This window comes from Petromyzon marinus, chromosome 12, assembly GCF_048934315.1.
Source record: "Petromyzon marinus isolate PM22_M1 ecotype Great Lakes invasive population chromosome 12, UKy_Petmar_22M1.pri1.0, whole genome shotgun sequence".
Lineage (NCBI taxonomy): Eukaryota > Metazoa > Chordata > Hyperoartia > Petromyzontiformes > Petromyzontidae > Petromyzon > Petromyzon marinus.
Genome location: NC_133678.1, coordinates 15,214,439 through 15,228,916, shown reverse-complemented (window position 1 = coordinate 15,228,916; position 14,478 = coordinate 15,214,439). Strand labels below are relative to the sequence as shown.

The 14,478-nt window shown below is 50.4% G+C and overlaps 1 protein-coding gene and 1 long non-coding RNA gene across 3 annotated transcripts in view; one reads left to right on the top strand and one right to left on the bottom strand.

Moving 5' to 3' along the window:
• The window catches only part of LOC116941495 (potassium voltage-gated channel subfamily KQT member 4-like), a 234,567-nt gene that overhangs the window by 53,916 nt on the left and 166,173 nt on the right, over window positions 1-14,478 (bottom strand). For both annotated transcript variants that reach the window (XM_076066672.1, XM_076066671.1), the window contains exons 5-7: window positions 8,891-9,019; window positions 4,640-4,750; window positions 2,818-2,913 (exon numbers count right to left, since the gene is read on the bottom strand). In XM_076066672.1, the coding sequence (XP_075922787.1) occupies window positions 2,818-2,913; window positions 4,640-4,750; window positions 8,891-9,019 (336 nt within the window). The remainder of the gene's footprint in view (window positions 1-2,817; window positions 2,914-4,639; window positions 4,751-8,890; window positions 9,020-14,478) is intronic.
• On the top strand, window positions 5,435-13,218 carry LOC116941497 (uncharacterized). The gene is made up of 3 exons (XR_012941594.1): window positions 5,435-6,238; window positions 8,782-9,746; window positions 12,200-13,218. It is a non-coding gene; the product is annotated as an uncharacterized LOC116941497 (long non-coding RNA).

Here is a 14,478-nt window from a genome sequence, read left to right as displayed (position 1 = left end):
CCCCCAACTCCTCAACATGCGCAGGCAGTCCACGCCGAGCGCTCCTCAAGACACCCTCCTGGAGAAGGTAGCGCGAGTCGAATCGCTGCTAAAAGGGGCCACGATACCATTGTATACATGGGGATGCGTTCCTGACGTCGCTGTTTCTCACGTATGAGGAACGTGTGTGGGCTTCGTCTGAGTTTCAGTAATCGTGGCGAATAAAACAAATAGAATAACATCGTTATTATGTACTGTATTCCTACAAGGCATCCGTAGGAGACGAGGTTAGAGACGAGGTGAGAGACGATTCTCTTTGATACCCTCGGTCTCAAAGTCTGTGGTGAGATTTCGTTCAGGTGGAGTCTGAGTTGAGACTCCGATCCCCGGGTCTCGCGAGTCCTCGTCTGGCTTAACGTGTGCCGCAAAAAAACATTTGACCAAAAAAACCATCAAGTCGATCTATTTTTACCTCTCTGCCTCAATTTAATTTATTTTGTCACTCGATTCCGACGCATTCCCCGCTCCGTCAACGAAACATTTCTAGGGTGACTGACCCGTGCCCAACACTCTTCGCGTGGCACGGCACGGGCTGCGGACAAGGGGGCACCCCCACCCCACTCCTCCACTGCATAAGCGAGCTCGGAAGTAGTTCTGCGAAGACATTTTCTGGAGGGAGGGGGGGGGAGGAGTCGCCACTCTTGCACACGATGTGGGGGGTACCGTAACCACTCCATGAGAGTAACAAGCGGGAATTCTAGGATACCCACAAAGGCACTGGAATATATACTTCATATATACATCATAGAACACGCCACAAACCCTCCGGGGGAGTGTGGGTTTTGTCAGTGCAGAATATCCACATTTTGTGAATAGATCGTGGTGGGCACAGTTCATGCTACGCATCAAACATTAATCGGCTATCATGATCCTTCGAAGTTTAATAATTCAGTGCTCGATTAAGGAAACAAAACAAAAATACACGGCTCAATATGAAATATTGAAGGACCAGGCGTTGGGTGAACACGTGTACCTGTAAAGCCCACAGCTGTCAACTCATACGGTTCACGCGTGTTCTTGTAACAGGGAAATTGAGTTTTCAGGGCCATACGGAGTACAGCCGTATCAATACGGGCAAAATAAATGAATAACATGCCTATTTGTTTGTGTTTCTCCCTTGTGATGGGACTTTGTAGGATGAACGTTGAGATTTATAAGGGGCACGGGGTGACCAATAAGGTCTGAATTGGTATGCAAAATAAGGTAGGGCACTGATAAGGGGTTGACAGGTATGAACTTGCTTTGTCGTGCTGTGTCGTGCTGTGTGCTGTGTGTGCTGTGTCGTGTTGTGCTGTGTGTGCTGTGCCGTGCTGTGTGTGGTGTGTTGTGCTGTGTGCTGTGTGTGCTGTGTCGTTGCTGTGCATCCTGTGTGTGCTCTGCGTACTGTGTGGTGCTGTGTGTACTGTGTCATGCTGTGTGTACTGTCATGCTGTGTGTACTGTGTCATGCTGTGTGTGCTGTGTCGTGCTGCGTGTGCTGTGCCATGCTGTGTGCTGTGTGTGCTGTGTTGTTCTGCGTGTACAATGTGTGCCATGTTGCGCTGAGGGTACAATGTGTGCTATGTTGTGCTGCGTGTACAATCTGTGCCGTGTTGTGCTGCGTGTCCAACGTGTGTCGTGTTGTGCTGCGTGTACAATGTGTGCCGTGTTGTGCTGCGTGTACAATGTGTGCCGTGTTGTGCTGCGTGTACAATCTGTGCCGTGTTGTGCTGCGTGTACAATGTATGCTGTGTTGTGCTGCTTGTACAATGTGTGCCGTGTTGTGCTGCGTGTACAATCTGTGCCGTGTTGTGCTGCGTGTACAATGTATGCTGTGTTGTGCTGCGTGTACAATCTGTGCCGTGTTGTGCTGCGTGTACAATCTGTGCCGTGTTGTGCTGCGTGTACAATGTGTGCCGTGTTGTGCTGCGTGTACAATCTGTGCCATGTTGTGCTGCGTGTCCAACGTGTGTCGTGTTGTGCTGCGTGTACAATGTGTGTCGTGTAGTGCTGCGGGTACAATCTGTGCCGTGTTGTGCTGCGTGTACAATCTGTGCCGTGTTGTGCTGCGTGTACAATGTGTGTTGTGTTGTGCTGCGTGTACAATCTCTGCCGTGTTGTGCTGCGTGTACAATCTGTGCCGTGTTGTGCTGCGTGTACAATCTGTGCCATGTTGTGCTGCGTGTACAACGTGCATCATGTTGCGCTGTGTGTACAATGTGTGCCGTGTTATGCTGCGTGTGCAATGTGTGCCGTGTTGTGCTGCGTGTACAATGTGTGCCGTGTTGTGCTGCGTGTACAATGTGTGTCGTGTAGTGCTGCGGGTACAATGTGTGTTATGTGGTGCTGCGTGTACAATGTGTGTTATGTGGTGCTGCGTGAACAATGTGCTGTGTTGTGCTGCGTGTACAATGTGTGTCGTGTTGTGCTGCGTGTACAATGTGTGTCGTGTTGTGCTGCGTGTACAATCTGTGTTGTGTTGTGCTACGGGTACAATCTGTGTCGTGTTGTGCTGCGTGTACAATCTGTGTTGTGTTGTGCTACGGGTACAATCTGTGTCGTGTTGTGCTGCGTGTACAATGTGTGTCGTGTTGTTCTGCGTGTACAACGTGCATCATGTTGCGCTGTGTGTACAATGTGTGCCGTGTTATGCTGCGTGTACAATCTGTGCCGTGTTGTGCTGCGTGTACAATGTGTGCTGTGTTGTGCTGCGTGTACAACGTATGCCGTGTTGTGCTGCGTGTACAATGTGCTGTTGTGCTGCGTGTACAATGTGTGCCGCGTTTGTGCTGCGCTGTACCTGGATGAGGCTGGCCGCCGGGTTGCGCCGCTTCTCAAAGTGCTTCTGCCGGTGCTGTTCCTGCACCTTGAGTGCAAATCCTGAGCCCAGAATGCCCTAGGGGCACCGAATACAACACCAACAATTGCACCTCCCATTAACACGGCGGCCACGTACGGTGAAAAAAAAGTTCAACATATATACAATGGGCGCTCGGCACCAAGTGGCAGTGACGTCACCGTCGCACTTATGCCAGGCTAGGCACACTTTGATGACACGTAAAGTGACAGACCCAGGTGCCATGGTTTGACTGATTGAGACGACTGGCAGATGCGTTTTAGACACCCCGGTCTCCGCTCGTTGTTGTGAGCACCACTCATTTGTCCTCTGCTGTTGTTGGAAGGCGACTGCCTCCAATCGCCCAGTAGCATCCTTCAAGAGACTCCTTCAGAGGGTCTGATCTTGACAATGCTGATACTAGTCATTGGCAAGTCCAATCAGCTCCACATCTTTCTGTACCGCACGATTCCATCTCTTTGCTAGCTCATGCTGGGCTTATTTAGACCCTTCTATCCAGCCAAACAGATGCTGCGTGAGCACGTCCTGGCTGGCATGCAGGCTACATGACCCAGCCAATGCAGCCTTGCCTGACAGAGGAGCTCACTTATGGGAATGTGTCCAAATCTTTCAAGGATCTGTGAGCTCTTCACACAATCCAGTCTGGTTGGATGGATCGTAGACATGCTTTTTTTATCCGGGTCCTCAAGTTTTCCCCTCCACATTTAGAAACACGCGTTTAGAACATTTGGCTGCTATACATTTCCACGCAATAAGCAACTTTACTCATATGTTATCAGAAGTGGCCAGGCCTCTTCTCAAAAAGAGATACATAGCTCAGTGGGTCTATAAAAATGGTTTGTTTAAAGGGCTCCTTTAATGTTTCGTAATCATAGGAAAATTAAGAGCATAACTGCGACCAAGAAGACCCAGAGCTGTCTATGCAGTGATACGACCAGGTGGCTTCCACACAGCGTTATGCAGCTGATGAAAAGATAATGCCGCTCGAGTGATTCTGAGTAAAGACCGCCCCTGCCAAACTGGATCTGGTCATAAGCACGCTGCCCAGGTACAGAAGCTTCTCCACCCTCGCCACAGTTGCCCCCATCACTCGCGAGGAGTGGAGGGGGTGGAGCATTCGATGCCACAATACTGAGTGTGTGGTGCTTTGTTTTTGTGGGGCTGATAGTAAGGTTCCACTTCTTACTGGCACGCTCCAGGTTCAGCAGCAGCGTCTCAACATTCTTCTGAGTGAGTAGTAATTACTAGATCATCAGCTTGCATAACACGGTTAACCGAAAGGGTAGTAATCCCTTGACCACACCTGGGCATAGATCAGCCTTCATTGCATCTGTACCAGATATAAATTCTCTGGTGCAGCCATGGAAATATTTTCAAATTATGTCATCAAACAAGATGTTATATAGTGTAGGGGCCAAAGGACATGCCTGTCATAACGCAAGGTGAACAGGGAATGGCAGTAACTTCTGGCCACGCAGCTTTACCCGGGCCTGCCCACCATCATGAAATACCTTAATAATTGCGGACAGAGGGTCAGGGACTACAAAATACGAAGAACAACCCAGAGCCCTAGCCTGTTGATGGTATTATAGGCCTTGACCAGGTCAATAAGCAAAGATGTACGTCCCGTTGAAATTCCCTACATGTTTGCCGTAGCAGACAGACAGAGATAACGGCGTAGGTGCAGGACCGCGCTGGTCTGCCACCACGGCACACGAGGGGGGAGGGGGAGGTGGTGTGGCAAGGTCGGGGGATTGGCGCTCACCGCCGGCAGAGAGAAGAAGGAGATACCCAGCAGTGCGAAGCCAGACGCGAGCAGCTTCCCTGGCCATGTCTTGGGGTACTTGTCTCCATAGCCGATGGTGGTGAGCGTGATCTACGAACAACAGCCCACGCGGACGTGAGCGGAGATTAATCTGGCTGAGTGACGCTGTGGCCACAGCGCCTGTCAAGCAAGGAGAAGGCCGTGAGTTCAAATCGTGGCCAGAGGACAATTTGGCCCATCATAAAGCAGGATCAGCAGGATCGTCATCCATCAGCATTACCACCACCACCACTGGTATCATCATCATCATCATCATCCAAATCAATAATTATTCTGGGATCGATAAAAAAATAATCACCGCTTTGTGTGAAGGAAACAGTGCTTGTCTTGTGGATAGACTGATCTCTGCCATGGGAATGTGGAGTTTCTTCCAAGGCTCAAAGCTGCCGATGGAGATGAGTCGAATTCTCAATGTGGAGCAGTGGCGCAGTGGTTAGCATACTGCACTACGAATCAAAGGATCCGAGTCCGATTCCTGGCCGCATCAGTGATGCCTGATATCTCAACGGGTTTTCTGTGTCCCCTCCCCTTCACCAACCAGTGCCGACTGGCGTGGTGAAGTATGGTCAAACACCAGCACGGGCATGGCGCTGTCAAAGGAGATCAGCAAAACAGCGTGGGAGTCACGTTAAGTTGTTATCGCAGTCGTTTAGTGGTGCTCGTGCCATCGGGCCACACGGTGGCATCCATTTAAAAGCCACAAGCTGCTGATGCCGACGAGAAAGTTGAAACCGGCCGAGGGTTTTGCGCAAATACAAGCGCTGCCAGGATGTGTGGTTCCACGACCGCAGAGCAACTCTGCAAGCGCCGCGACTCCCCACCGGCCCCGCACTAAACACACACCTGCACGCAGTGCACCCACGTAGTGTCCTGGCGGGGGGTTGCCTAGCACATCGGGTTTTAATCCGAAGGGCCCCTAGGGGAAGAGTTCCACGGTTTCCCGGTGCCAGGAGATTAGCCGACCCCCACAGGACAGGTTACATTGGGGTGCCCCAAAACTGGCTTAAAATTGTATGGGCGCAAAAAGAAAAGGTTCCCTGGGCCAACCGCAATGAGCTACATACAACATTGGGGGGAGGACGTAGGGTGGAATATTATCCATAAAGAGCAGACCCTAAGACGCGAACTACTGGGCACGGGAAAACGATGAGGGGAGCAAGGCACCATGAGCAAGGCACCCTGAGCAAGGCACCCTGAGCAAGGAACCCTGAGCAAGGGACAATGGGTGGGGGCGTAACGGACGCTTCAGGTGAGGGCGGGGCATCAGTTGTAAATCGAAAGGTAGGCGCGTGATTGGCTGCGTGACACGACGCCTCCGGGCCTTTGAAGTTTAGAGTATAAAGGTGGGAGCCCCGGGACGATTAGGGCAGTTGTCTAGAACCTCCGGGCCGTCATGACCCACTCCCTGCTTGCCGTCCTGCCTCTTCAACCCGCTCACAGCATCCCTATGATGGCAGCGAGTGCTGCTGCGAAGCAATGACTGGGCAAGTCTTCTCTCGTCCTTCTCCCTCCGACTCTCCCCGCGAGTCCAGTTTCAAGGTATGTGTTAGGACGTTCGAGTAGCTGGGTTCATAGGCAGAGTTACGCTCGGCTCTCCTCGTGAAATATTCCTCCTCCAGGAAGTGTGTTTATTCATGCGCCATGAATAAACTTTAGTTCAGAATATCGGTTTAGTGTGATTTCTGTGTTTGTGGGTAGAACCTTGGCGTGGTGTCTGCGATTTGCACGTGATGTTTCTGCGTGGAGCGACGGTGTGCCCGGCGTGAGAGCGAGGGCAGGGCTCCAGTGTGGGTGTGGTGTGAGTGATTTGAGCGTGCGCGTGAGGTACGTGTACTGCAGCATATATGACTGCCGTCGTTTGCGCGTGTTTACGCTCGCGTGCGCGTTTACACAGCGCGCTTTACGCAGCGCGTTTACACAGTAGAAATAGCATTAACAGTGAGGCGTGCCTCATAGCGCTATCCCCGCTGTTCCTTTTCCACTAGCATTAGCATTGCGGGCACGCGGATTAGGGCTTATCCACCCGGGGGGGGGGGGGAGGGGGGGTAAGTATGTATATTCATACTGCTGCCGTTTCTGTTGATTAGTGCTCGGCAGGTGCGGGATAACCTCGGCGGTGGTAATATATGTCCCTCAGAGAGGGCACTGGCGTGGGGGGGCCCGGCGAGAGGCGGCTGAAGAGGAAGGGGGGGAGGGGGAGTGGAGGGGGTGGAGGTCGTGCCCCGCCCGCTCACGGGGAGCTGGGAGGTGGACGTCAACCCCCACATATGCACCGACCCCTGAAGGATGATGGACAATGCAGTGAAATGAATGCGCCGGTGATTTAAAGTTATGCCCCTCTGAGCGATGACAGATCTCTCTCGCCAGCAGAATATAATAGCCGCGTGTACGCCAAAGGATTTGACAGAGAGGCTGCGCGCCGGGGGTTAATAACGTGATCTCGCCAGGGATGCCGGGATGACCGCGAGTGCATAATCACAATAAACATCATACGCGACAAGTGAAATTAACTGAATGTCAGCGGCGAGCTCTCACACGAGTGAACAGCCTCCAGTATGATGCAGACCATACCCAATGGGGGCAACACGACCAGCGGCTGGTCACTGATGCTCCCACACCTCGCCAGGGCATCCCGACTTTAGCCGCATCCTGCAGTCTTTGCATAGCGGCAGTTAGGGTGCTCACCCGAACCCCAATTACGTGATCGTATTTCTCTGGCTATCTTATCATTACGCTAGCTTCCGATCTTGAAACGAGTAGAGTTTAAGAGTCTTCAACGAGTTTTTAAAGCCTTGCATAGACAAGCACCACCACCATATATTCAAGAGCCAATTCATCTGTACATCCCCTCAAGGTCGTTAAGATCCGCAGACTCTGCCCTTCTGTGCGTACCTCGATCCTGGCTGCATTCCTGGAGTGAGCTGCCACTTCCTGTGTCTGAGCCACGGTCGTGTAATTGCCTACCGTTGGAAATTCGTTTATCCGATAATGCGGATACTTTTAAATCTTGTCTTAAAACACATCTTATTTTATTTAGCTTCTGTGTCTCTCGGCATTTTGTTATCCTTACTCTTACAAGGCGCTTTGAGACAGTAGAAGGCGCCTTACAGATACATATAAATTATTATTATTATCATCTAACTTCCAAGAAGCACTCTTAGAGTTCCACTACCACCACCACCGCGACCACCGTCACCACCACCACTACCACCATCGCCACCACCACTACCACCACCGCCACCACCACTGCCACCATGATCGCCATCACCTGGCATGGTGTTTGCCCCGTGGTCGCCCACCTCTGGGTGCTACCGCAGCGTCTGACTTTGGTGGCCTGTGCCCTCCTCCTCCCACAGCCTGCACACGCGTCCCACCCACCACAACCTCTTCCTTCTCTCCCTGATCACATCTACAGCACTGTCCTGCCACTTTCTATCCTGAACTCCCAATGCCCTTCTTCTTCCGTGGATCTCTGTGTTAGTCTATGGGTCTCTATGTAAATCCGTGGATCTATGTGCGAGTCTATGGGTCTCTATGTAAATCCGTGGATCTCTGTGCGAGACTATGGGTCTCTATGTAAATCCGTGGATCTCTGTGCGAGTCTATGGCTCTCTAAGTAAATCCGTGGATTTCTGTGCGAGTCTATGGGTCTCTATGTGATTCCATGGATCTCTGTGTGGGTCTATGGGTCTCTATGTAAATCCGTCAATCTCTGTGCGAGTATATGGGTCTCTATGTGAATCCGTGGATCTCTGTGTTAGTCTATGGGTCTCTATGAGATTCCGTGGATCTATGTGTTAGTCTAGAGGTCTCTATGTGATTCCGTGGATCTCTGTGTTAGTCTATGGGTCTCTATGTGATTTTGTGGATGTCTGTGTTAGTATATGGGTCTCTATGTGATTCCGTGGATGTCTGTGTTAATCCATGGATCTCTATATGATTACGTGGATCTCTGTGTTAGTCTCTGGGTCTCTATGTGATTCCCTGGATCTCTGCGTGAGTCTATGGGTCTCTGTGTGAATCCGTGGACCTCAGTGCAAGTCCAAGGGTCCCGATGTCCAATTTCTCTCTCTCCTTCGCAGCCCCGGTGCCTGGGTCCCGGTGCAGATTCACCGCTTGCACACCCGAGGTCTATCGCTCCGAGGGACATCTCCATGGGGCCAAGCCGCCGCAGGGCAGCGCACGGCGTACCGTGCCCCACCACAGCGCGTCGGCGTAGGTGGCGAACTGATCTTTGTTGTCGTCCTTCTCGGCCAGGTAGACCAGGAAGGAGGAGAAGACGAGCGCCAGGAAGCCGATGTACCAGGCCGTGATGAGCTCCTGTGGGAAAACACACAGAGAGACCAAAGGTCCCCACAACGACCCGTATAGCCTTTAACGGGCCACTGGGGTCAAGTGTTGTTAGCAAGCACCTGCGAAGGCCAAGGCGGCACACCAGAGGGGTTGGTGTGGCTCCGTGTTGATTGGGCGGAAGGGAGGGCGACCGTGGGATGGAGGACGATGTCGGGCAGTGGTTGTCAACCTTTTATAGGCTACTGTGCCCCTTGTTGAATTTGGTTTCAACCGATTACTCCCTTGCCTGACCCAGAATGGTTCTGACAAAATAAATGTATGAATAATAAACGCCAATATTTTAACCAATTGTCCACTTTGTGAAGGTATCCTAACTCACTAAAATTTAACGGACACTCTACAAGTATGGCGTGATGTGCTCCTGCTCGCTGGTTACTCTTGGACACCACGTTGTTAACGATCAATGGGTTTATAAAGGTATTTAATATCGTTCTAGATTATCAAATGGATTAAAATTGTATCGTAGTTATTTTATTTTGGCTGATTCATTTCAATGAGTCTCACGTACGATATAATTTCACACGTTTATAAATCACCTCGCGTACCCCCTGGGATATTGCCACGTTACCCCCAGGGGTCCGCGTGTAACCACAGGCTGAGAACCACCGGCGTAGGAGAACGATGCTGGCGGCGCTGGTGGTGGATGCAACGCGTGGTGGGCTGGGTGCGCGCGAGTTTCAAGAAGCAGGCGACGGTGAGAAAAGTGATGTCAGAGCTTTTGCTGACAGCCCATAGAGCCGCCGCTCTTTCCCCGCATTGAACAACATACACTTTTTTTGTTGTTGCACTGACAAAAAAATCTCACGAATCACTTCACACGCTATGACAAAGACAAAAATCCCCCGTGTAACCTGAACAGACTGTTGGGGCAAGTGCTGTTAGCGAGCCACCTATGAAGGCCGGCACAGCACGCGAAGAGGTGGGTGGCTTAACACCACGCCCGGTCGCCTTTGTCTCCCTAGTGGTGATGTTTACACATCGCACCAGGTACTCATTTGAGGCTGAGTCGACCTAGGGGAGGCCCAGGACCGGTTCAGATAATCGTCACTGGTGTTAGCCGTGAGTGGGAATCGAACCCGGGTCGCCAGGTTCTTAGAGCAGCGTGCTGACCGCTACACTACCGTTCCCAAACACACACCACACTTCAGACGCCACACTTCACACACCACACTTCACATGTGTGCACTTAGCGAGAGCTCTAAGATACCCAGTGGAGGCCGAGCGGAGCCGCGCTCGCTTTTGCATTAAACGAGCATTAGCGGATGAGAGAGAGAGCGAGAAAGCACGTGGGTGGGTGAATGAATGAGTGAGTGGGTGAGTGAGGAACTCCCCCCCCCCCCACGCCTCCGGAGCACGGTGCACATGCGCTGCCTAAGCGCTCGCGCGCCATACCTGGAGGAACGCGATAACCACGCGGCCTCTGTGGTGGCCTAATGAGTCTCAGGCGATACACGCCGGTGTGTGTGTGCATGCACTTCTTTTCTTCTCCAAATGGACAGCGCACTTAGCCCCACAAAAGGAGCCCTCGCCGCCGAGATTTAAGCAAACACGGCCTCCGAGGTTAAGAGCGGCTCCTGGAGAGATTCCGAATCCCAAGCCACGCCGTGCGGCGGTGCCATCACGAAGGGTGGACCGTGTCCCGGGAATGTGCAGCGTTGAGAATCGCACACCGAAGAATTCAACATCCATTCCCCTCATCTCTACAAGCCCCCCCCCCCCCCACTCAGAATGTCATAACTTAAAATCCCAGTGGGAGCGTCCAACCCAGCCAATAATATCTTCAGGGATGATCAAATGAGAGCCCACTTTGCGGGAAGTCAACAATGATTGCCCTGTGGATAGACTGGCCTCCTCCATATGAATGTGGAGTTTCTGCCAGTATCTCAGGGCTGTTAATGTAGGTGAGACGGCTTCTCGGCATGGAGTGGCAGCGCAGCGGTTAGCGCACTGCGCTATTAACCCGGCAACTCGAGTTCGACTCCTGGCCTGCGTTGCTAACCTGCCCTCCTGCATCCTGTTTGCTCGCCCCACCCACTGCAATCTCCTCTTCCTCTTTAATTACATCCCTAACGCAGATTTCTTCACACGTTCCATTGGTCTTTGAAGAGCCAGGAGAGCTCCCGCATTGTCGCTACAGCCACCCGAGCTAGGATCTCACTGAGAGAGGCAAAAAGTGGGATGCACTGCGATCCGAATCACACATGTGCCATTTTAGGCCCTGCTGGGACGGCAACGCTCCAGATCTCACGGCATCGATGCCGATTCTTTAACAACTTCAGATGGGTGCTGTCTACTTTGGCTGTCTGCAATATCGCCAGGAGGCGGACAATTTGCTCCAAAACAACAGCAGCAGCAGCGGGCGGCTGACAACTCCGTTAATTAAAGCAACCTTTTGCGTCCGCATTTCCATTCGGCAATTAAGCTAGTGTTATACAAACATGCACAGCGTGGCATTTGCAGAATAAATATCAGCTGCGATGCCGCGACGCACAGGAACCCGCTTAAGCCCCGGTTGTTAATGAGAGACTTATCCTGTAAAGATATTCGGCTGATTCCAGATTAAGATTTTGTTTTGGTCGTATCTGTGGAGCTCGCTCCTTCACACAATTCGATATTCAAAACATCAATCTGTTCCAGAGCAGCGCCAACAATGCTCATTGCCACCGTTGATTGACATTCACCATTGGCTGGCGACAAACTACCCGTAGAACAACCAGGCTTATAAGAATGATAATGATGATGCCAGTTATCGAACCAGAAAAGCCACACTGAGTATTAAGACTCAATTTTAGGAGAATTCTGCCCTGGCATGTTTGGCACGTTGCATTGCGAATGTTTAGAACGTGGGAACCCGGTAAACTTGCATAGCTGTCAAGCCACACGGTTTACCCCGTATTCTTGTACAGGGAAAATTCGTTTTCAGGTCCATACGGCGTACAGTCCTTTCAATACGGGCAAAACGCGTTTTTTGTCTTTTTTTTGTTTCTCCATAGTGATGGGGCTTTGTAGGATGAACATTGAGATTCATAAAGGTACGGGGGTGACCAATAAGGTCTGAAATGGTCTGTATTGAGGTAGGCACTGATAAGGGGTTATGAATTTGCAACATTGCACCAACGTTGGCATTGTGTGTGAATGGAACCACAGATACAACGTTAGCCCAACGTTCCACGTTTACTGGGAGGAAAAATACCGACAAGACGGGTCTCGACACAGCAGCGGGAGATTTCGGACAAACAGACAAAGAGCATGGGGGTGTGCGGGAGCCACGGAGGAACGTGTCGCGTGGCGGGAGACCTCGCCGGACACGACCAACGGCGGCGACTCCATTGTGTGCTCTGCTCACATTGCTGATCGTCGTGCCATGGCACGAGCGCGGGAGGCAACAACGGCGGGGGGAGGGGAGCGGCGCGGCGAGTGCTTGGCAGGGCATCACAGGCCACCGCCTTCTTATTGTTCACAGTACCCACTTGGATATTCACAGAAAGTCGTGCCCGTCCGCCCACGCACGCGCGCACGTGTCCCTTGACTGCTTCTTAACGGATCTGTTTCCGTGCTGGGTCCAATTCTGTTCTCCTTATATTTAAACAATCTTGGACTAAACTTAAATCACTCAGAATTTTGCTGATGACGCTGTAAGGATAGTATCGGGTAATTCTCCAAACAAAATCAAACAGAATCTCCAATACAATTTCGACTTAATTGAATATCAATTCTCATCACTTAAATAACATTATGGTATTTTCTTCAAACAAACATTCAGTTTTATTCCCATCACCTATTATGGATATCTGATACAGCATCATTGAACAGAGTGCTTCAAATACCTGGGTTTCACTGATTGATTTGAGACTTACATTCCAGCCCCTATATCGATAACATCTCAAATAAAATCAAATGCAAAAGTGGGGATTTGTATCCAGAAACAAACATTGTTGGTTCCCCATTTGCCTTTGGTCGCACATTGTTGTTGAAGCTATCACTCTACCACTTTTTGACTGCTGTGACACTGCTTGCAGGTCAGCTACTAATAAAACATTAAGCAGGCTCAACCCGCATCATCATTCTGCTCTTCAAATTGCACTGGATGTTCCATACAGAACTTGCCATTGTGACGTCTACTTAAAATTCAATCTCACATCACTTGATGCAGGGATAAATCTACATTGGGCCCTGTTCATCCATAAAATCCCGATTGGCAAATCTGTGCTATGCTTCGCCAATCACCCCATTGTCAAAACCAAGAAACCTAAGGCGTCCATCTAATTGCCTTTTTTAACTTTCCAAAGAACAGGGATTGGAATAGGTGACACACCGCCTCTGCCGTTGCAGCACCAACGTTTCAGAAACAAACCACGTGTTCTCCCTTGGCATCGTAAATCTACCTTCAGAAAATATCCTGAAGCAGACGGATTAGTGCTGGATGCAGCCGCATTTGCCAATTTGATTGGTAACTTTGATCCTTGCCCGCGTGCCAATATAATACCGCATACGGCTCGCATGTGTTCTTGTACAGGGAAATGTATTTTAAGGTCCATATGGCGTACAGCCGCTTCATTACAGGCACAAAAATGTGTCTATTTGTTTGTGTTTCCTCCCTGTGATGGGATTTTGTAGGATGAACGTTGAAATTTATAAGGGCACTGGGTGACCAATAAGGTCTGAATTGGTCTGTAACTTATTACAGGACACTGATAAGGGATTGACAGATATGCGATAGTTCAATTGTTATGTGCAATTTTATTGAGGGGCTGCTGTGTTGTCTTGATGTGGTCTGGGACTGCTGTTGTTGTTGTTTTGCCACCTTGCCCAAGCTTGCATTTAGTGTTGAAACATCGGCAGCAATCGATGTACTTACGTCATTTGTACGTATATACCTTTTTCATTTTTATTTACGTATTTATTTGAGTGACTTGCTCACCTTCCCTATGCTTTGCACTCCTACCATGTTTTTTATCGTTTGTCAATGTAACTTTATTACCAGACCCTACTGGACATCTGTGAAAAAGAGCTTTATAGCTCATGGGCTTTCTCCAGTCTAAATACTTATTCTGATTATGATGAGTCTTAGGTCTGTATTATAGAGTGGGTGATGAGTACTAGATCTGGGCTATAGAGTGGGTGATGAGTTCAAGGTCTGGGCTATGGAGTGGGTGATGAGTTCTAGGTCTGGGCTATAGAGTGGGTGATGAGTTTTAGGTCTGAGCTATAGAGTGGATGATGAGTTCAAGGTCTGGGCTATAGAGTGGGTGATGAGTTCTAGGTCTGAGCTATAGAGTGGATGATGAGTTCTAGGTCTGGGCTATAGAGTGGGTGATGAGTTCTACGTTTCAGCTATAGAGTGGGGGGGTGAGGTATAAGTCTGGGCTATAGAGTAGATGATGAGTTTTAGGTCTGGGCAATAGAGTGGGGGATGAGTTCAAGGT